Source organism: Hetaerina americana, unplaced genomic scaffold (genome assembly GCF_022747635.1).
Source record: "Hetaerina americana unplaced genomic scaffold, ioHetAmer1.1.p SCAF_4, whole genome shotgun sequence".
NCBI classification, from domain to species: Eukaryota; Metazoa; Arthropoda; class Insecta; order Odonata; family Calopterygidae; genus Hetaerina; species Hetaerina americana.
In genome coordinates, this window is record NW_027286985.1 from 19639279 (window position 1) to 19660792 (window position 21514).

Below are 21514 nucleotides of genomic sequence, written 5' to 3' on the forward strand. Positions count from 1 at the left end.
CTAACCGACGTGCACACATCGCTCGCCCTCATCCCACCCGTCCCTCCCTCAATCGTCGTCACGAGTCAGCCGTGCACAGTGTCAGTCAGTCCCGCTCATCCTCCTCGTGGTGGGTCGTGGTTGCCCCCACGCGCGTCCTTGGACTGTGCGTCCTATTCTCTTGGAGGAAGGGAATCCCTACTCTGCCGCGGTAATTTATCTTTTCGGCCAAAACGACGGGAATTAATCCCACTTTCCGTCGTAGGTGTAGGGAATCTTCCCATGCTGATGACTGCGACAGCCTACAGGTCAGAGTTTTTTCGCTACCATGTCTCTAGATATATCGCTAGTGACAAATGGAATATTTTACCTTATGCTATGGTTAGGTGTGTCTGGACTGAGACTATGCCTTGACCGTCTCGTTGTGATGTATGTCGACTGCCTGCCGTTGTCGGTGTTAACCCACACAGATTTTGTTCCGTTGATGCTATCTCGTTCATATGATATCGCCCTATTTTTCACGAGTAAAGCTTGCTATTTTTATATCCTAATATCTACAGATAAAAGACGTAATGTGGAACGTGCCCGTGAATGCTACAGAGACTTGGCTCATCAGGAAAGAGGACGAGCGGAGAGACTCAGTGGAGAGATGATAAAATTACGCATTAAATGGAGAGTAAGACCATCGAAGAATAGTCCGATGTGCTAGAAGAAGCTGTTTAAAATTCGAGGTTAGCAGAAATAATGAAATTAGTGGTCTCGATAGAAAAATTATGGAATAGGGAGGTGTAGAGGGAGGGAAAGAATACTTTCAGATGGCGTAAACGGGATTCGGTGGGTGTGAGAATCTGACGAAGGAATAGATTTGGGCGGAGGGTGCGTGCAGAAGTGTTTACAAACCCTCAAGTACTAATTTTTTCGGGCTCTGAGCTGAAGCGACCTCTACTTTAGCTTGTTTAGTTGTTAAGTTTAGCTGGAATATGAAATTATCATTTAAAATATAGTGTAATCATTTATTTCCATAAACATCACTCTTGTGCGTATCCATTTTTATAATTTACGAGTTGGTTTTTGAATTACCGAAATGAAATTTTCAATTAAATCTATTTCAGGATATACAAACAAAGCTTGAACTGTATTCCGCTGATTTTTCAATTGAAGTGCTAGTCATTGAGGAAGGACAAAAACATTTACCACTTGTCGTATTTTCATGGCTGGTTCTTGGACTCGATTTTGACGGGAGATACCCGCTACCACTATGAATACTCATTTACATATACCTCATCATCCGACTTGCATCATCTATAGGCTTACTACCCGAATTCCAGGAATTCTTTCTTTCCTCTGTAAACTCTTAATATGCAATTTTTTCTCAACGTTTGCGTTACACGTACGCGAATGTTTGTTTTTCTCTTGTGTTCTTGTTTATAAATAGGTTTTAGGATGTGTAATAATATGGTCCGAAGCGGAGGTTATATCGAACCTCGAGTTCAGTATGCAACTCCTTGCGTAACAAGAAAAATCTCTATCATTTGCGAAAATACAATTTTCATACCCGCGGTCCAATTCGAATGCGTGCATTTTCCTGGCGGATGTGTTATTAACTTTTGATCAAGTATGTATTGGATCTCTAAGAAATATGAATCCCTGATAAAAATTATCATTTTATTTTTAAAATAAATCAATCATATTAGTTGACTTTTTTATTGAATACGAAAATCCGATGTGACCGTTAAGGTCAATTATATGATTACCGTTCAAACTTACCATTCAAAGATAGCTTGTGTTAACCAGGTTAAACCATGTAGCGTGGTGGTCATTTTCATAAGTAAGCATTTTGGAACGGAATGGATGCTTATCATTGGAAATAGTTCCACGAGACGTAGAAAATTAGTATTAATGCTATCAGGAATTATATTTCATCCCTAGAAAACTGAAATAACTATATTGCAATGCAATAAATATAATGGGTGCGGAATCAGGTAAATAAATTTTATATTTAAGCGAATAGAAGTACAAAAATAATAAGCAAAGCTTTAAATACGTGGTTTAGAAGATACCCTACTTTATGAACTCAGAAGGCCACGTGACTAATATTACCTAATTACCTATTAATAGCGTGGTATCCGAGAAGTAACTTCCGTCCTAGAGATCTCTTTAACATTAGGGGGAAGTTACTGGAAGAATGAGATTAGACTTATTTATTATTGTATTATATTTCGGGGTTCTCGAGGAAACATTTCTGCCATCGTAAAGCAGCACCTATTGTCGAATCGAAGTATGCTTTAACGCATTCCATTTCTTTTTATCATTTTTGTCCACACCGCGGGAAACGCTACGAATGGAGCTGTTCTTTCGTAGACCGTAGCCGTGTAGAAAGAAATGTAATCCTACTAATAGGCTTAATAAAGTTAACGATGTCCACCTAAACGATCCTATCGAGAACAATAATACAGTTTTTTTAAGATTTTTACTTAGGAATTTAGTATTTGATTTTAGAGCATGTGCATTTATTTTTTTTCAACATGATTTTCGTAGTATTTTTTTTAGGTTAAAAACTTTAGGAATCCTTTTATTTATCAAATTACTTGCTGATTATGGGACTAAAAAGCGGTAAAGAATTGACTTTCACAGGGGTAAACCCTTCGTAAAGTGGAAAAGGAGAAAAGAAATGCCTAGTTCGGAATGAAGTTGATTTTTTGAGAGAAGTCTGAGGGCTCCTGCAGTGGAGAAAATTAGTTTGTACAACGAAAACTAAGACGATATAAAAGTAAGCCATTAATTTTATTGGCATAGACGTGAAACGTTTGATCCCACATATGTCATACGATTATTAATTCGTAAAAACCCATTTTGAAAGTGGAAAATTTTCACTAACTTCTCTGTATATTAAATGGAAAGTTCTCAGTCGTGTATTGTACATTAAATTTTTAAAACTCTTTTGGGGGAGGAGATTAATCGGATTCCTCGGCAATATTTCTTTAAAATGACATAATTTCAGGCGTAACATGGTGGATGTCCTTCATGATGGAAGCAAAGTATCTTCTTTCATTGGTATTTCTTTCAGATATCTGTTCGGCACACTTTAATTGCTACTGATCTCCGGATGGGTTAGAATTTGAAAGCTAATTATTCCTTTCTGTTACCCTTTGTGTATTCTCCTCTTAATAGGTAAAAGACGTTTTATATGTACATTTTCTAATTCTTGTTCAACCTTCTCCCCCTCTGTATTTTCTATATTTCCTACTCTGATACTAATTTCCGGTTATTCTGATTAAGTACGAAAAAGGTCACATGTATTTCACCTCAGCCCATTCATCAAAGTATGTTTATCGGTCATCACAAGAGTTGTGTGGTACATTTAAATTACGGAGCATCGTTTTCACGGAGCACTTGGTGAAATGATGCGGATACTTTTTAGATAGGGAAATATTTTGCGACCCAAATGTTTCTTTATAATCTTCCATGGTTGAAGAAGAAATCGTTATTGACTGCAAAAGTTTTTCAGTCGGGCAAAGAACAACTGCGAGGTAGCATTGTGAAATAGTTGATTTATATTCATTGATGCATGTACAAATAAGAGACGTCAAAGAACTACAGGTTGTGCCCGACTGATTTAACCCATTTCAAATGAAATTTCATCCACATATTACACACAGTTGTCGTGTAGGAATGTCCTCCTGCATTACATAATAGGGCGAGAGGGAGAAAGAGAAACGCGAGGAGCCGGAGTGGAGCGTAGAGGTGTGGTGGCTGAGGGCGGGGAAGATCACGGAGGGGGAGTATACGGAACAAGGGGTCAAGCCTCGTCGGACAACTCTCCGCCCTCTCTCCTCTTCCACCCCATTCCTTTCCGGTTTTCCGTCCACTCTCCTTTTCTTCCCACCAGCCTTTCATCCCCACCCTTCCTCACTTTCGTTCCTCCCGAATTCCTCCTCTCTCTCCATTTCTCTCTCCCCCTTCCGACTACTTCTTCCCTCTCCCCAATCCGCCGTCCCTCTTCTTCTCCCGTCGCTACTGTTGTTATGTGATGAAGGGTGGTCTGGCTATTTGTGGGAGAAATCGTTGAGAAATTAGAGAAAAGATAAACCGCGAGGAATGAAGGGGCATGCCTTTATGGTGGGGACTGTTCTCTACATCAAATGTTGACCAGTCCACAAATGAAAGCGGGAAGAAGTAGCTCTTAATAAGGAACTAAGTGGCTTCTATTTTCCGTATGTTTAAAATACTAGGAAAAGGATTAGTTGCAGGTACGCCGTAAATTTCAATGCAAATTATGTACATTATTTTAATTTTGTAACATTTTCTTATAATTTAAGATTAATATTTAGTTATATATAGATTTTTGAGTGTTTATTGTTTCATTGTTTTCAGCATATCTGCGTCATAAAATATGGAATGGGTGCTATTCACGAGTACCAAGCTACGAAAGAAAAAACGCAATGTCAAAGGACTTCATGTAAATATGTAAACGCTTTCTGTCCGTGGAGGTTTTCATGGGACGACCCATCATCATCTGTGTAGTGAGCTTGTCTTGCATCCACCCCATTCGTTTCAGCATGTTCCTTTGCCCACTTAAAATCGGCTTTTTCGAGTTACCGATCCTTACTTTTTAGAGATGTTGAGTGTGCATAGTGGGCACTAAATACACAATTGCTTCGGCATTACTTCTCATGGCGTCTCACGTCAGCTCAATAAAAACATCCAGACACTTATAGCGGCAATCGAAAGCTCAACAAGAGGCTGGGTGTTTAAGACTCCCTTTGCTCTGTGATTCCCCGAAGTCGTTCGCTTCGTTTTTATTTTATATGTAATTTGTATGGGTGTTATTGATTCATCTGACTAGTTGTCATCGATAAAGCGTTCGTCTCGTATTCAAAGCATGATTATGAGTAATTGAGTTGGTAAATGAACAAGACACTCGCTCCAAAGTGGCGCATGTGTACCACGTTAATGTCTCCAGATCTAAGGTGGTATTAACCGGAGCGGGGAACTGTGTTTCAATCATTATTTCATAGTGGAACAATTATACCTAACCAATTATGGCAATTCAGTTTAGAGATATGCCATCTAATTATTTAGCCGCTAGTTTCGGCCCAGGCGAGAAGTATTAGGTCCTTTACTACATCAGAGGGGTCATTTTTGTCATTAAATATTCCATTTAATTTATTTATCGGAAGATTTATCCCCTCGTAAATTTATCATAAATCGATGATCAACAATTATGAAAGACTTATGACTTAATATAAAAGATTAAAGATATGTGGTGTGAGACTTATTTTCTTTCGCCTTAGGACCTTCTTTTATAAAATGGAGATGCCCAGCACGGAATAATCTCGCGATAATGTATGCGTGACTTGAATGTGGACTAATAACTTTTCCACGGGTATTTCACTTTGATAATTTCATAGCTTACGTCCGTTAAAACCATTTACCGACGTAAATTAGCAAGTTTCAGGAAATGGCGCCGTTGAATCCGATGACAATATTTCGTAAAGGAACACTGTCATGTTCCTACTAATCGTATTAAAGAGTGTTTTTAGCTGTTCCCAGTCTATTTCCCTTTAATCATGATTATTCTTTTGCATAGTCTCGCTATCATCGTTGCTTGATTGTTGATATTGTTTAATCCAAATTCTGAGAACGCCTATGGACCTTTGTGGTTAATTTAAAAAAAATGGTCGGTGGAAAATGTTTGCTTATGTAATTTTTTTGCTCTTTTCGCTGACACTACTTTTGTAATTGCCGTTTCGTAAGCTATCTACTCCTATATCCTACCCTTCGAGATGTGGTATGGGTTTGTGCCAGGGGTTGTTAGGCCACCAGTCAATAAGGTAATTAATGGCTATTTGCATTCCGTAGCGATTTACTTTACAGAAATTCGAATTTTCGTACAGTACAGTTTTATACATCGTAGTCACTAATTGTGTCACGAAAATAGCAGTCCTAGTGTTGGTATAAACGGCAGTTACCTTTCCATAATGTCTGTGGTGTAACCCCCCCCCCAATTGTATGCAAGGCTAGAATTATTCCTCCCGGGTCAGCGTTAATTCAATGCGACTTTTTTCTATAGCGGTTAATGTCGTTAATTTATCTTCTTGCTTCCACTCCAAGTGTTTGTAATAGCAATATGACGCTTCGTATTCGTTCGAAACGATTAGCCTACGTAAAACAATCCTTCCTTTTCATTCGATATTTCTCCAGTATACGTTAGATGAAATCATGTTAGTTGTAGTAGTTTAATGGGAGGAGATGACTGAGCAGTAAAGATAATTTGCGCCACCATGGATGGTTAGGAAAGGAAGGGTGGAGAGAAAACCGGCGTCGGCAGTAGCGTACTCTAGTCGAAAGGCGCCAAGGGGTCCGCAGTTTAACGCCCCATCCGACGGACGTCGTACTCACTCAAAGTCCTCTCCACAAAGCACCTCAACTAGGGATCGGGATACCACTGACAAATATTTGTTTTCTCCTGGATTTGAACCTGGGCCCTTTCGATGGGATTCCTGTACGTAAGCCACCGTAATATTAGAATCTGCGAGTGCTACCTTGATATTCCTTAAGCGCGGAAGAATGGATTCCTGATAGGACTTGTGAATGTCTCTTGCTCTTCAGCATCCGCACGGCAAGTGGAAAGATCCGGAGTTCAAGTCCCGGTCTAGGAAATATTTTTACACTGGTGATTTGCCTGATTGCGCCTTCCCCACCTCTACTGTGTTCGTCCTTTATATGTGTTCCTATACCTCTTCCTTAATCTATTTCCATGTTAATAAATAAATATATTAATAACTATACATACATATATATATATCGTATATATATATATATATATATATATATATATACTCATATATACAGAAACAGATATAAGGAAAAGGGATAGGAACACATATAAAGGACGAACACAATAAAGGTGGGGAAGGCGGAATCGAACGGATCACAAGAGTAAAAATATTTCCTTGACCGGGACTCGAACCTCGGATCTTTCCACTTGCCGGGCGGATGCTCTTAACCACTTGAGCTATCGAGGAAACGTAATTTACCCTGAGATCCGTGGGTCTAATATGTCGCCAAGCGCCCCGATTCTTTAGCCAAGAGATGGCGTCAGGGGACTGTTTCACCCACCAAAGGTGGTGGGTAGTATACGATCAGTTAGAGGGCATAATCGCGTGTGTTCCTGCAGGGAAACATTTGATAGTGATGGGGGATTGGAATGCGACGGTAGGCGAAGGAAGAGATGGTGACGAGGTTGGGGACTACGGTTTAGGCACGAGGATTGACCGCGGGGAGAAAGCAGAGTATTTCTGCAGGAGACAGGGGTTAGTCATCACCAACACTTGGTTTAGACACCACAAAAGAGGCCGGTGTACATGGAAAATGCCAGGTGACTCAGAAAGGTATCAGCTAGATTATATTCTGGTTAGACACAGGTTTAGGAACAGTGTGATAAATTCCCACAGCTTCCCGGGAGCGGATGCGGACTCTGACCACAATTTAGTTGTTATGAAATGTAGCGTCCGTTTCAAAAAGATAAGGCAGGGGCGGCGAGTTAGAAAATTGAATGTAGAAGCATTAAATGGTTTGAAAAGGAAGGAATACAAACAGGCGGTAGAGAAAATCATGGAGGATAGTAAAGAGCTAAGTACTATCGAAGAGAAATTGGAAAGGATCAAGAAAGGGTTGTCTAAAGCCGCAAAAGACACTATTGGAACCGTTAACGCTAAAAGGACTAGGAAACCATGGATCACGTCTGGGATGATTACAAAGATGGATGAGCGGCGAAAATGGAAGAATGTAAATACAGAGTTGGGCAAAATGAAGTACGAAGAATTGAACAATAAATTGAGGTTGGCAACAAATAAAGCAAAAGAAGCATGGTGGAAGACGTAGTGCGAGGATATGGAAATTCTGCAGAGGAAGGGTGAAATCGTTGCGCTTTACAGCAAAGTTAAATCTTTACCGGGAAGTAAGAAAGTGAGATCGACGATTGCGGTTAGAGATAAGGCGGGTAAGGTAATAGTTGAGGCAGGAAAGATCCAAGAGAGATGGAAGGAATATATAGAAGAACTGTATGGTAAAGAGCTTAGACCAACAAAGTTAGTCATAGAAAAGGAACATGACGTAGAGGAAAATAGCTTACGACCAGGCATACTAGACAATGAGAAAGGGCATTAAGGGATATGAAACTAAATAAGGCCGTTGGGCTGGATAAAATTCCCGCGGAACTTTTAAAATGCTTAGGAAAATGTGGGAAGAAGAGACTATATGGGCTGATCCGTAGTATTTATGAGGAAGGAATCTGGCCGGAAGACTTTGTGAGATCAGTTTTAGTTCCTATTCCGAAAAAGGTAAAGGCCACGTCATGTGAGGACTATAGGACAATTAGTTTGATATCCCACGCAGCTAAAGTTGTTGTAAGGATCATAAACAAAAGGATAGAGAGTAGGGCAAATGATTACTTAGGGGATGATCAGTTTGGGTTTAGGAAGGGGAGAGGTACGCGTGATGCCATTGCAGTAATGAGATTATTAATCGAGAGGAATATAGAACACAACCAGGAGGTATTTGCCTGTTTCGTAGATTTCGAAAAAGCGTTTAATAGAGTGAATTGGGAAAAACTAATGGGTATATTGCAGAAAATAGGAACATATTGGAGGGAAAGGAGGCTAATCCGCAACCTGTACATGTCTCAGACTGCTCAGGTGCAGGTGGGAAACGGGGAGTCCGGATGGACAGTGTTAGGAAGAGGTGTAAGGCAGGGTTGCCCATTATCACCGTTGCTGTTCAACCTGTATGCAGAGGAAATGATCAAAGAGGCATGGGAAGAACTGGAGGTAGGAATGAAGGTGGGCGGGGAAATCGTAAAATCAGTTAGGTTCGCTGATGACCAAGCTTTAGTTTGTCAGTCAGCCAAGGGGTTGCAAGCATTGCTGAGTGAATTGGACATTCAATGCGACAGGTATGGGATGAGAATCAATATTAATAAAACAAAGGTTATGCGTATTTCTGGAAAGAAAAAGGCCAAGCTTAACATTAAAATAGGAGGGCAAAAAGTAAAGCAGGTAGAACAGTTTACGTATCCAGGTAGTGTTTTGGACCAACACGGTCAAATTAGTAGGGACTAAGGAAAAGAATTGCGCTAGGCAAAGAGGCTTTCACAAGGAGGAGGGAGTTGATGACAGGTACTTTGAGTAAGGATGTTAAGAAAAGACTTGTAAAAACTTTGATATGGAGCGTAGCTATGTACGGCGCGGAAACGTGGTCATTGAAGCAGGAGGATAGACGTAGACTGGGGGCTTTCGAAATGTGTGTGTGGAGAAGAATGGAGAAGGTAAAATGGACAGAGAAGAAAACAAATGAGGAAGTACTAGGTACAATGGGCGAAGAGAGGGGTTTGTTGGGAGAAATCCTATGGAGGCAGGAAAAGTGGATGGGTATTGATAGGCAGTGGAATGTTGAAGACTCTAGTAGAGGGGAGAATGTTAGGCAAACGAGGAAAGGGAAGGAAAAGGATAGGGATGTTGGACGGGATGAAGGGAGGAAGAAAGTACTCAGAGATGAAGAGGGACCTGATGTAGAGTAGGATGTTGTGTTTTGCTAGGGGTCATAAATTATTTAATTAGTAATTATGTCCATCCAAAAACCTACCTTAACCGGTAGATTACCTAATAATAATATAATATTCATCCTCGTACACTTCATCGTAGTACTTGTGTATGTAATGTCATCAAATCGATGATTTGCTTAACCATATTACTGGAGTTACGTATTGAATTCATCCTCTCTGCCCACCATGAGAAGAAGGCCACGTGAACTCTCTACATTGATGCCGAAGGTCCAACCGCCATTAACAAATGATCAGCATTACATCTCATGATATACCAAAGAAAACACCGATTTTCGTGTTTTGAGCTTTTTTCGGCGTGGGCTCTGCTAATCGAAAGCAGAGGTTAAATGGTGTTGTCGTAAGAGTTCTTCTGATTGTATCATGATTGTTGGCTTTCTGTGGCTCATTATATGACTCAAAATTTCGTAACTTAGATCACGGGACGCAAGTTTCATCGCTGCCTGTTAGAAGCCGATTGGAAAGAGTTAGCAAAAAAAGTCAAGGTTTCGGGTCAAATAATCGGCGCATAAATAGGTCTTTGCCGCACGCTTTCGCGGGGTCAAGCGTGGGCGGGCGTTGAGTGAAGCGTCCAAAATTCGGTAAAAACACATCTTCAATGGCTGTGAGGGTCACGAGCACGAGGTTGCCCTTTCCTCGTACGCACCACACTTGAGGGTGAAACTCCTTTCCTTTCGTCGTCACCTCGATTCGGGATGCGTGCTATCATGTAGGTGTGTTCAGACCTCGGAGTATCGGCCGAAATGGGAATAGAGGAATTGAACTGATGGTCGGTGGTCTCACCCAGCTCTCAGGGAGCAGGCTCGGGAGGATGAGAGCGAGGACCTAATCGCGGTGCTTGAGGGTGACCTTGTGCCGGGAAGAGCCGCCCGACCGCCTTTCCGCCCCCGAGGGTCCCTTCCCCCACCCCCCTCCATCTCTCTCTCTCCCTTCGAGACCCCCTCTTCCCCATTCCCTATCACCCCGCCAATCCCGGCATACCCCCCCGGCAAGCAGCACATCCCCCCGCCCGGAGATGGGACTTGCGGCGCGTGTAGAGGAGACCGGAGAGATGGAGGAGCGCAAGAAGAGGAATCCGCCGTGGCTGCTCGCTGATACCTCCCCTCTCCCGACATAGCCCCCTTTCGTACCCCCCCCTTTCCCAGTCACACGTACCCCCTCCTACAACTGTCTCTCAGCGGGTCGTTCTGAATCCCGCATCTCAGCCACCCATCCTCACACAGCTCTCCCTCATTGTCTGGCCGCCCGATTCCCATTTATTATTTTAAATTTCATTCCCTCGATCTACTACACCTCCCGCCCTTACTGCGACCGGCCGACTGCCACCATTCGCCCAATACACCCACATTTTTCCTTAAAAACGTGCCGGTCTGCGCCTCCCTTCTCTCCAATACACTCCTCCCCTTACTCGCTCTTGACGCTCCCCGCGCCTTCCTCCTTCCCTACGCCTCCCCCGACCCTTTCCGCTCCATCATGTAGGTCGTCCCCTCCCCCGCGTTGTCACAACGGGTGCGTCGTCTTGTTTCCATGTAAAAATCGCCCGCGCTCCCATCCCTTTCCCCTTACCCTCGAGTGACCGTTTTGGTTTGTCTGTGTTTGTGTTGTTTTTCTCTCCTTCCGTTCCTCGCGAGTTGGTCCAACCGACGCTCCTCAACTGCTTCACTGCAGGGAGGGAGGCTGCTGCTGTGTAGCCGGTGTGTTTTTTGTGTGTCTGTGTGTGTGTATGCTACGGACACTCCTACCACCACCTCTTCATCGCCTCACCCACCCACCCACTCCCATCTCTGTTTCTCCTTTCCTGCTTTCCCCACTCCCTACTTCGCCTCCTCCCGTGCTCGTCAAGTGGAGAGCTCCTCCTAGGGCCGACCGACCTCCTCCTCTTGCTCACCTCTTTCCGCGCCCCTCCGTCCCCGTTCCCTCCCAACCCTTAGATTCCCTCCCACTCCACCGCTCGCCCGGGATCCCCTCTGCCTCTTTCCCTCCCTACCTCTCCCTCTCGCCATCTACTCGCCCTCCGACTCCTCCCTCCCTCCCTCGATAGGGAAACCGCTTCGCTTTCACTTGCGCCATGAGTGGAGAAGCACAGTCGGTCGGTGGTCGGGCTGACGACCGGTCGTCGCTTTTGGTATTTGCCCGCTGTCGTTCCGTATCGCCGCCCTGAAGAGCACTCGCTAGTTGACCCTCGGTCGGGAGCGCCGTCCCCCCCGTACCGTAGACGGGAGGCGTCCCCCACAGAATCACGTGTTTGTGTGTGCTCCTCAGTGCGTATCCCGTATGTATGTGCACCGGAGTGTTGTTAGCGTGTTATTGTGTGCGAGCGTGTCCGTACCGAAGTACTCGGCGGCTCCGAAAAGGTGCTGATTCGATAGGCGTGAGGTATACGCCACCCCCCTCCATCCGTCTGTGCGTGCCCAACACACTCAAGGGGTCGGTCATTCGGGTGCCTTCGCGAGCAATATCTCACTCGCAGGAGTTGCTGATATTCGGTACTGAAAGGATTTTTAAATATTTCCAATTGGGGATGTGCAGCTTTCCAAATTTGTTCAAACTGGAGGGAAAGGACCGGAACGAGGATAAACAACAAACGCCTCACATTATGCCGTGCAGGCCTTCCCCAGGCATTCACGTGTGAGCGCAGCTACCGTCCCGTCGGACACATTCGGAAGGAATAGATCCCCTGAGTGGGCGGATTGGTTCCGGTCTAACTTCTCTCCATTTATGTCGCGCGTCTTTTGGATTACGTGTTGATCGAGTTTCGGTTCTCTCCCACACGAAGTGGATGCGTGCTCTCGCCGGGTTGAGTCGCGTCGTGCGTTACATGCATTCGGAAAGGGGTCTGCGAAAATAATAACCGGGATTATGGGATCGTTTACGGTCGTCGCTTTCAATTTAGATCCCTTGAATCACTTCACGTTAGATCCTGATCTGTTTACACCCCCCTAAGTGTTTGCTTTCCGTCAGTGTCTTACAGGGGGATTTTTGGTGTATTTACTGCTTAAGTAAACATCTTAAATTCTCTTGGAGATTTTAACGAGTGCAAGAAAAAATATCCACGGCCTATCGATTCACTCATCGAGGGCGGACCAATATGAACCTGAAAATGTGGATCGTTCGGTGACAAAGGTGTACATTCTGTCAGGGGTTCTTCAGGATTCTTCTCGCGTGCCATGAGATAGAAGTAAACCGATCGACCCAGTCATGAAGCCGATAACATTCGAAAACCTCCGCCGCCTAATGGGCGGTGGGAGGAAAAAGAAGGATCGTGCGGAGTCCTCCTTCAAAAGGAGCGACTCCTTCAAGCGGATATCCATCAAGAGGCATTACCACGAACGAGGGAACAACGCAAAGGCCATCCTCCAGCAGCAGCACAACATGTCATCGTCAGCCGCCGCCGCTGCCCTCGTCTCCAACCCCAAGAACCAGTCGCGATCACAGTCACCTCCTCCGCTGCCCCCGCAGATCCGACTTCCACCGCCACCCACCACCACCCCACCATCCACCCCACCGCCCTCGCAGCCGCCCCTGCACCTCAGAAGGGGGTTCAACTCCAGGCACCCCCTGGGGAAACCCAGCTCCGGGAACCCAACACCTGCCAAGTGCCCGGACTCTCCCGTCATTGGGTATAGGCAGTGGATCCACGGCATGAAGGATGACGAGAACGGCGCCGCTTCCGTAAAACCCGGGATGGCCGTGGCGCAGTCCCCTGGGGGCGGACCATCATCACCTTCCTTCGCGGCTCCTCATGACAGGAGGAGACCCACGCCTCCCCCGAGGACCCCCCCAAGACGTGCCAAAGGCCCGTCGCTAGCCACGGAGTCCCCTCCCGCCGGTGGGAACGTGGACATTTTGGTCTTCGATAGATCTCCCGTGCTGGCCAAGAGGAGGAGCCGTCCCTCGCCGCCTCCCACCCTTCCCCCTGCCTCCTCAGAGGTGTCCCCTTCACCGTCTGGTGGGGAAAGCTTCGGGGAGTGGAGGAGGACGGGCGAGACCATAGCACCCTCCGTGGGAGTGAGTCTTGGAAGGATATGGATGGACCCACCCCCTTCCCTTCTCTCCTTTGCCCCAAGGAGCCTGGAGCTGCCCTCGGGGCCACAGAGGAGGCTCCCCACCCCACCGTGCGTGGCGGATTCTCCCGTCAGGCAGGGTTCTTCAGGAGGAGAAGGGAGTGCGGGTGCAGTCCGCAGGCCCCAGCATCATTCCCTAGACAGCGCGTTGAAGGAGCGCAGAGAGACGGGACGTCCTCTTTCACCTCCCTCTCTGCCCCCTGCACCTCCAACAGGTGGTCTCCTGAGTCGCACCTTGTCTTCAACGCAAACCACGCAGTCGGGCTCCAGTAAAACCCTCTCCTCCAGGGATTCGACCGATCGGGTGTCGTCTTCCAAGGATTCCGGCTTCTCTTTCTCGATATCCATTCCCAGGCTAAGCGAGCTCACTGGCTCCTCCGCCGCCCCCGGTAGGTTTTTCAAGAGCAAGAAGTCCACTAGACCCAAGCCATCAGTCAGCAGAGATGGTTACTTCAAGAGGACCAGTTCCATAAGGAAATCTGGATCCTCCAAGCAGCAACCCTCCCAAAACCAAAGGGTCTCGTCTACGAGAAGGGGCAAGCGAAGTCAGGGAGTGGGAGAAACCCCGTCGACCCGCGCTCTTAGTGGGCGCAGGTGGAAGGGTGGGGGGCAGGGGAGCACGGCTGACAAGGCGGACATCTACCAGGTGGTCATCGGCCGCCCTCCTCGCTCCCTCAGGTCCCTGAAACTAGATCCCATGATATTCGTCCCACCAGAGAAGAGGAGACCCCGCCTCAACACCAACCGGAAGAAGTCAGACCATAACCACCACCATCATCCCAAATACGAGGTGAAGGAAATCCGCGACCTTAGGATTAGTCCGGTTGACCCCGGTGAGCTCCGCAGTGACGCAGCCGGCAGGGTCACTATTCATGTGATCGGGAAAGACGAGGAGGTTGATGACGACGACGTGGATGAGGGTCTTTATGAGTGCGTAGGCGGGGAGGACGAGCTGGAAGACATCCCATCCCCGGAGCTTTTTTGGGGCCCGTCGGTGCCCGTGACCCGGGTCCCCCCTGAGGGCACGAGTGAACATGGTGACTCGGAGTACGAGGAGGGCCTCAGTGCCCTCCCGGAGAGTGTATCTGAAGAGGATGAGGACGGGGGTGGGTCTTACGTGCCCCTGGGAGTGTCTCCGGTGCCCCGGAGGAGACCTGTGCGACGGAGAAAGTCCGCGGCGAGGAGGAATGTCAAGTACGTGGCGCGCCGGAGCGCTGTGGTGGTGCGGGCTCCTTCGACACTGCGCAGGCGCAAGAGCGCGGCAGTGGCTGCTAAGAAATCGAGTGAGTAGTCGGATAAAGGACTGCCTGGTATTTGGAAGTAATAGCTGGTGCACGGAGTTTGATTTTATTTCATTGGCCAGGACCACTTTGCTGTCCATATAGCAGGATGCACTCATGCCATCGCTGACTCTTTTAGCTCATATTACTCTGATTATCTTCTTCTTAGGACTTATTGACAAATAACCGCCGCTTTATACTCCTCTAAGGTTATTCACGATCCATTTGTAAGCAACTGCAATGTTTATATATGCGTATCATGTGAACGGTTACTTATCGTCGTCTGCATATACATCACGTTAATGTGATGAATATAGCAGCTTTTTGATTTTCGATGGTTTTACTTGCTGATGTGGATATGCAAGTTTAATTTATGTTGGTTCTGCTTGGCGGTGTGTTTTTTCTATATATTCTTGTGAATGGTTTAGAGTTAACCATATATTGTTGCCATCACTTTGCCTCTTTCTTTAGTTATAAATTTATTATAGAGGCTTACTAAGTCATGATGTGATCAATTGAACTTCGAATATTATATTTTACTTACTTTTATTGTAGTGCCCTGGATTGACTATCTGAACATCCAGGATGGTTGGCTTAAGAAAATACTGTTGAAAATTATTTTATCGCTTTTGTCTTTAAATCTTAATGTTTTGCCAACTTTTGAAGCATTTCACATGTTGGTATTCGTAATTATTTATAACATTTTCGGATCAAAAAATTATTTTCCCTGAGATTATTCGCGTCATAAATATCGTGGTATTTGTCAGCTAATGAACATGATTGCGTTATTATATTTGTCCCTCGTAAGGCCTCATGATGTCCTTAGGCCATAGTGATTTTACGAATTGTTTGTCAGTGTATAATTTAAAATTTATGTGTGTCTAATGAATAATCTGTATTTATATTTACGCATTTTATACTTAATTCATCAAAAAAGGGGATGTATACGCGAGGATGGAATTATCTTGAGCCGAAGATGAATTTGTAATTATATCTGCATTGCTATTTTAGGGAACTAAATTAAGAACCCTGATATTAGCAACGCGAATAGGCCTCTCTTTATCTCCAGAACGATGCCTGAGTAACCGGTGAGCAAGGTGGTCAATTTTTTTTAATCCGGGTCGCCTTAGCTATTGGGTTCCCCGCACCCCGATAGTCATTTGTTTCTCCTTTGGGTTCAGCCGCTGCGAGGATCATCGCTCTGCATCTCCTAATATAGGATCCCTAAGGACGAGCCAGGTGACCTTATAGGGTTGTCCATTCAGCTTAACATATCCCTTTAATGGAAGGGACACGTCCGACCGACCGAGCAGCATTATCGGTGTGTGCACTTGCAAGGTTATCCGAACAGTCGGCATTTAAAACGTTGTGACATTTAACGGAAACACTTCCTGTTTTATCTAGGACATATACCCTTTTTTTTCTTTCCTCCAACTCAAAGCGAAAGAGTCGCTGCAACTTCCTCGGACCACTGCGCGTTTGTTTTCCCGATCCGGTCGCGAGACACCGTCTTCCACCGAGTGTCCTGATTCGCGAACGAGATTCGCTCGATCTCGGTCGAGTTTTTCTCCGTCGCCGAGATGCATTCCGCCTTGGGTTGAAAACTTTTTCCCATCCATTGGTTTAATTTGCCCCAGGGTTGTTCAGACTATATTAGAGAAGCGGAATGAATTCCCTTCGTTAATTACAGTATTCGTATACTTAACAGCTATAACTTTTTGAAGTTGCTTCGCTTTTGGTATTTAGCCTGTTTATTCATGGTTTATTGTCCTTGGGATAACTCTGATAGTGTATTTGATTTGTGAAGTGGTTTAAAATTGTTGCTTCAGTGCCTTGTCTGTGTATGTGTGTTGTAAACTTAAGCTATACGAATGTGCAAACCTTACGTGAATCATCTGCCGGTGATTTTTGCTTGCTGTACTGCAATGGCTTGGGCCATCAAGAGAATAATAAATTACACTAAATCCAACTTTGGTTTTATTTCTATGAAAGTCATCGACAATTGAAGGCCAATTTTAATTAGGATTTATGAATTAAAATTTAAGATTAATTTTCGGCTCCTATACACAGGTTTCTGGTTATAAATTGTATTGAAGGACTTAGCGAGGTGAGTCATGGCCAGTATTTTACTAATTTTATCTCTTCGATATCTTCATAATTCCATATCACCCTACCCTCTTCAACTTTGTTGACGTAGCTTTCGACACGCTTCAAGTTTAAATCTTAAAGAGGAAAAACTAATCATAGTTAGTAAAGGATTTGGGCTGGATCTGTTTCGGTGAAATAGTGAAAGAAACTTGTTGTAAGGATTATAAATTGAAACAAAATATATATGAATTAACATTAATTGCATAGATTGTCGTCCAAGTGTTCATCCGTAATGGATGCTTCACCCTGACAATCGTGTCTGTCGTACTACGAAGACGCATGACAAGCGCTCATCATGTGGCTTATGTCATTGGACATCGATAATATCGTCGTGATCACACCATTGTTTGACCTTCACCTTTGCTAAGAAGTCAAATTTTATTCGGTGTGGCCGTTTAATAAATTCATTGGGGCGAGGTACGGATTATGGGTTGCTATGTGCTTGCATGTCAAAATTCAGCCGTGAAAAAGCGATTCCATTATATTATTATAATATAATTATATTCACTTATTATCGTTATCCATGGTGTTGCGACACAATAATACCGTATGTACTTACTAGAGGGAATATCCATGTCTATTGTTTTGGTTGTAAATCTTTGTTAATTCGTACTACCCGTGCCAGGTCATTGGGTTTCTATTTAGGCGTTCATACAGGATATCCTGTAGGATATCTTGCTTCTTTGATGGAATTGTCCATAATTTTTATTTTTTGCGCTTGATTCCCTCTTGCGAGTAAAATTTGTATGCCAAAATTTAGTAATTACTACTAACCTTTTTTTTTAGAACAGTTCCAACGTATCATTGACTTTTCCTAATATAATGAGTATTCAAGCACTCACTGCACCCTATCTCGAGCGTTATTTTCTGTACATTTCAAAAGCAAGATGGCATTCAGACTGAAGAATAGTGGTTTTGTGTTATACTTTATTTCAACTCCTGCATTAATTTTTTTATTTTAAGACGCCATATATAAACCAATCGGAAATTGGAATGGTTAAAAAAGTTTTATGCTGGTTTTTCAATACTAAAAATTCCAGTTGAAAAAGTCAGCGGAATATTTCATTTTTGTCCTCTTTTTGTAGTAGCCATCTAGAAATAGGAGCCTTTCATGAACTTTTATTCAGAGTGATATTTTCTACAGTCGATATTTAACTCTTTTTTTGTAATAATGTTCTGAATCTCCTATAGTATTCTTCCTGTTTTAATGAGGAATGTATGCCCGTTCTTTGAGTTTATTATTGTTTATGTTATTTATTCCTTGGTAACGTTCTTGGTCCTCTGGCGATTCTCTCTACGAAAAGGAAAAACAATTTTGAGGTGAGTCATCTTCTCATATTTCACCCAAACGATTGATTTTGCAGCTAAGAGTAATGTTATACAGTTGGCATTGAAATATTAGTATTCGCAATGGTCTATCAGTGTGCGGTTTATCCTGAGCAGCTTACTATATGATTTCTAACATTCTCTCTGCTATACGCTGGCGTTTTGGATTTCAGTAGCAATATCAGCGGATCGGAAACTACGGGGCTTCCGGTAATCATCTGCGACCACTCGGTTTTAAAGCATTTATTCTGACACTTTTGGAAATGTTTTCCAACCATGCCTTAATATACTTCAATGCTCTCTTTCGTTGACAGCCTTATTCATTTCCTCTAAAGTTTAAAAAAGACACACGTGTCGCCTGTAGGTAAAAATCCTCCCTCCCCTTCCTCACGTTTAAGGCATATTCATTCATTTTGTGTTCATATGCACTTAACCAGACAACGCTGTGAACGATGAAGCCATTAGGTTGGATGTCTAACCCCTGGAGGAACGGAATGAAGTGGGAGGTCGGTTTAGTGTTTGGTATGAACCTCTCAAGCCAAATGCCACTATTCGTTCTTAAAGGGATTTGATTTTTTGTGGTGTCGCGGATCTCGTTCGGACATTTTTCCATCAGTTTGTTCAGAAAATTAACGAGTTACACGTCCATTTAGACTCGGGGCTTGTGGTGACTTTCTCCCTGTTATGTTTATGGCTTTAGGGTGCTTTAGATTCGATCCTAATGTTATGAATCCGAAGGCTGGAAATAGCGCCGTATCCTAGCTGAATCTATGGCAGGAAAAAAACTTATTTCGTTAGTTTTCCTGTCTAAAGAAAGTTTCTGTAAAATAAATATTAAAGTACTATTATCTTTTGATTGGCCAAATAAAAGTTTAATGTATTCATGTAAATTTGTCGCAAAACATGTCATGAATTTCTGTTTCAGTAAAATATTTCTTCCACAGTCATCTTCTTCGGGGTAATTCCAATTTTTGTGTGTAGATGTCGTTTGCCTTGCGCAGATGGCATTCGATGTCTTTAAGATATAATATCCCCGGGAACAAAAACGAGGAGTTTCCCACGGGCTATTCATCTTTCAAAACAGTGGGAGATATCATGATTCTAACCCTCTTATTAGCTAACAAAACAAAATGTTCAAGTTAATCAATTGAAGTAAACCAGTTAAGAGTTCACTTACTAAAAATGTACGTAATTCCTGATTTATTTAATAGTAAATCATGGCCGTTGTTCTTTTCCCACGATAGCTTGCTGGTTTAAAGAGTGCCGGCCACTTCGTTCTCCAGCGAACCCGCCCATCAGAAACTTCTTGGCTCGAAAGTTATCCTAGCTACCGTTTCCCTTCTCGATGTGCCCACAGTTGATACTGTTGCTGGAAGTAGACAATACTTTTTATTTCATTGTTTCATTTGATTATTCAATTCTCGCCTCTAATTGTGAGAATTTGATGATTTTTCGCTTTTCATTTTCATTTAATAAGGTAAATGGGGAATTGAAGTAGTGAATGATGGAACGACAAGAAAATGTATCGCCGGAGGCTAAGTATACGAAGTTTCAACATAATAATGGTTTTTGCATTTGGGATCATAGTTATCATACACTGCTTCATTAATATTTTGGGAGATTTATTTTCTCCCGTTTCTTTGCGGCGAATCCCGATCATTGGTTCGTCTTTCGATCATTTTTGTTGATGAAGAATTCTTTAAAATTTTCCGAAGGAATTATTTGCATTTATATCGGTAATCCATCGCGAGGACGTGTGGTGAGGAGTGTTAGAGCCCCAGCCATACATGCAGAAATATTAGTTCATCCATGCATTTTAATGCAAACTATCTAATTTACAAAAACTACTTGAGCACATACACGCATAAATTTCTTTATACATCATGTAATAATTGGTATGTTTGGATAAATCATCAGCCGTTAACCTTTAAGCTGTGCTAAGAATAATGGAGTTTCTATCACCGTCGCGTTGTGAGTTTACTTTCCGAATAAGTAAGTAGCTACATATGGCGTCAACGAGGTTTGTCTCGTTACTTTTTGAAATCATTTTTCATCATTTTCACATAGGGTTTAACCACTCAATGAAGGCTAAACATTCCTCGCTTGATGCGCATGTCTCGGGAATAATCTTCCTTTTTAAGGTGACTCATTTTTCCTATTCATCGCCGCGGCCATCACGCACCGCCGACCTTGTGTTTCTTTGCCGAAGTGCGCCGAAGGAACGCACTCTGCATTATCTCATGTCTAACGGTTTTCAAATGGCAGAGCCAGGGCCATTGGAAGACGCCATTGTCATCCGCCATCAAGGCCCTCTCCGAATTCCTCAAGTTTGTTTACAGCCGCGCGAAATGAGAGAAGGTCCCTCGTTTTCGCCAGCTGCGTCTCTCTCATGGACACGTCCAAAATGTGCTTTCTTTTTCGGTTGCCTGGCGTGGTTATCTTCTCGATCCAGCCCATTATATGCGTCCACGTCAATGTTTGCCCATTTCGGCGCCTCTCCGTTTTGAAAAAGTACCGTCTTCTCTTGGCTTTATCTAGGTTTTAGTTCCCGTAATCCTTACGCCGTCATATCCAGGTGCAACCTCTACAATATTTGATTATCCAGGTGCAACATCAACAATATTTGATTCAGGTTGTAAACTAAACATTCTCCACGTATCTCTTTTGTCAAAGTTTTACGAACTATTTTGAGGGCTCTGTTTCATTTCCATTCTTCTATTGCTGTCATCTTTGTTAATGCATCGTGGGGATGAAACTCTTCAGAGGATTCTTTTGTCGGGGATTTCCCATTGAGCATCTCCGAGAAAAATCTTTTTTGACTCATTTTCCGAATAAGGGGAGTGAATAATATAATATCTCTTGTGTATTGCTTAAGAAAACGTTTCTTATTGGAAATTCCTCACAGAGGCTGAATTTCCTAAACTAGACATGTCCATATTTTGTCTTCGAATAGAAACTCTTTATTTTGAATTTTAGAAATTCATTACTGGTTAGAATGTGTATGATTTAATAGAAATTAATTTGAGAAAGACAGTATTAAAGCCTAGGCAGAGTGAAAGAAAAATTGTAGATCTTGATTCCTCAATCAGCATTTT

General features: G+C 43.6%; 1 protein-coding gene across 1 annotated transcript in view; it reads left to right on the top strand.

Moving 5' to 3' along the window:
* The first annotated feature begins 12178 nt into the window (after positions 1-12178).
* DIP2 (disco-interacting protein 2) overlaps positions 12179-21514 on the top strand; it is a 409814-nt gene continuing 400478 nt past the window's right edge. The window contains exon 1 of the mRNA XM_071590132.1: positions 12179-14948. Within this exon, the coding sequence (XP_071446233.1) occupies positions 12800-14948 (2149 nt within the window). The 5' untranslated portion in view covers positions 12179-12799. The remainder of the gene's footprint in view (positions 14949-21514) is intronic.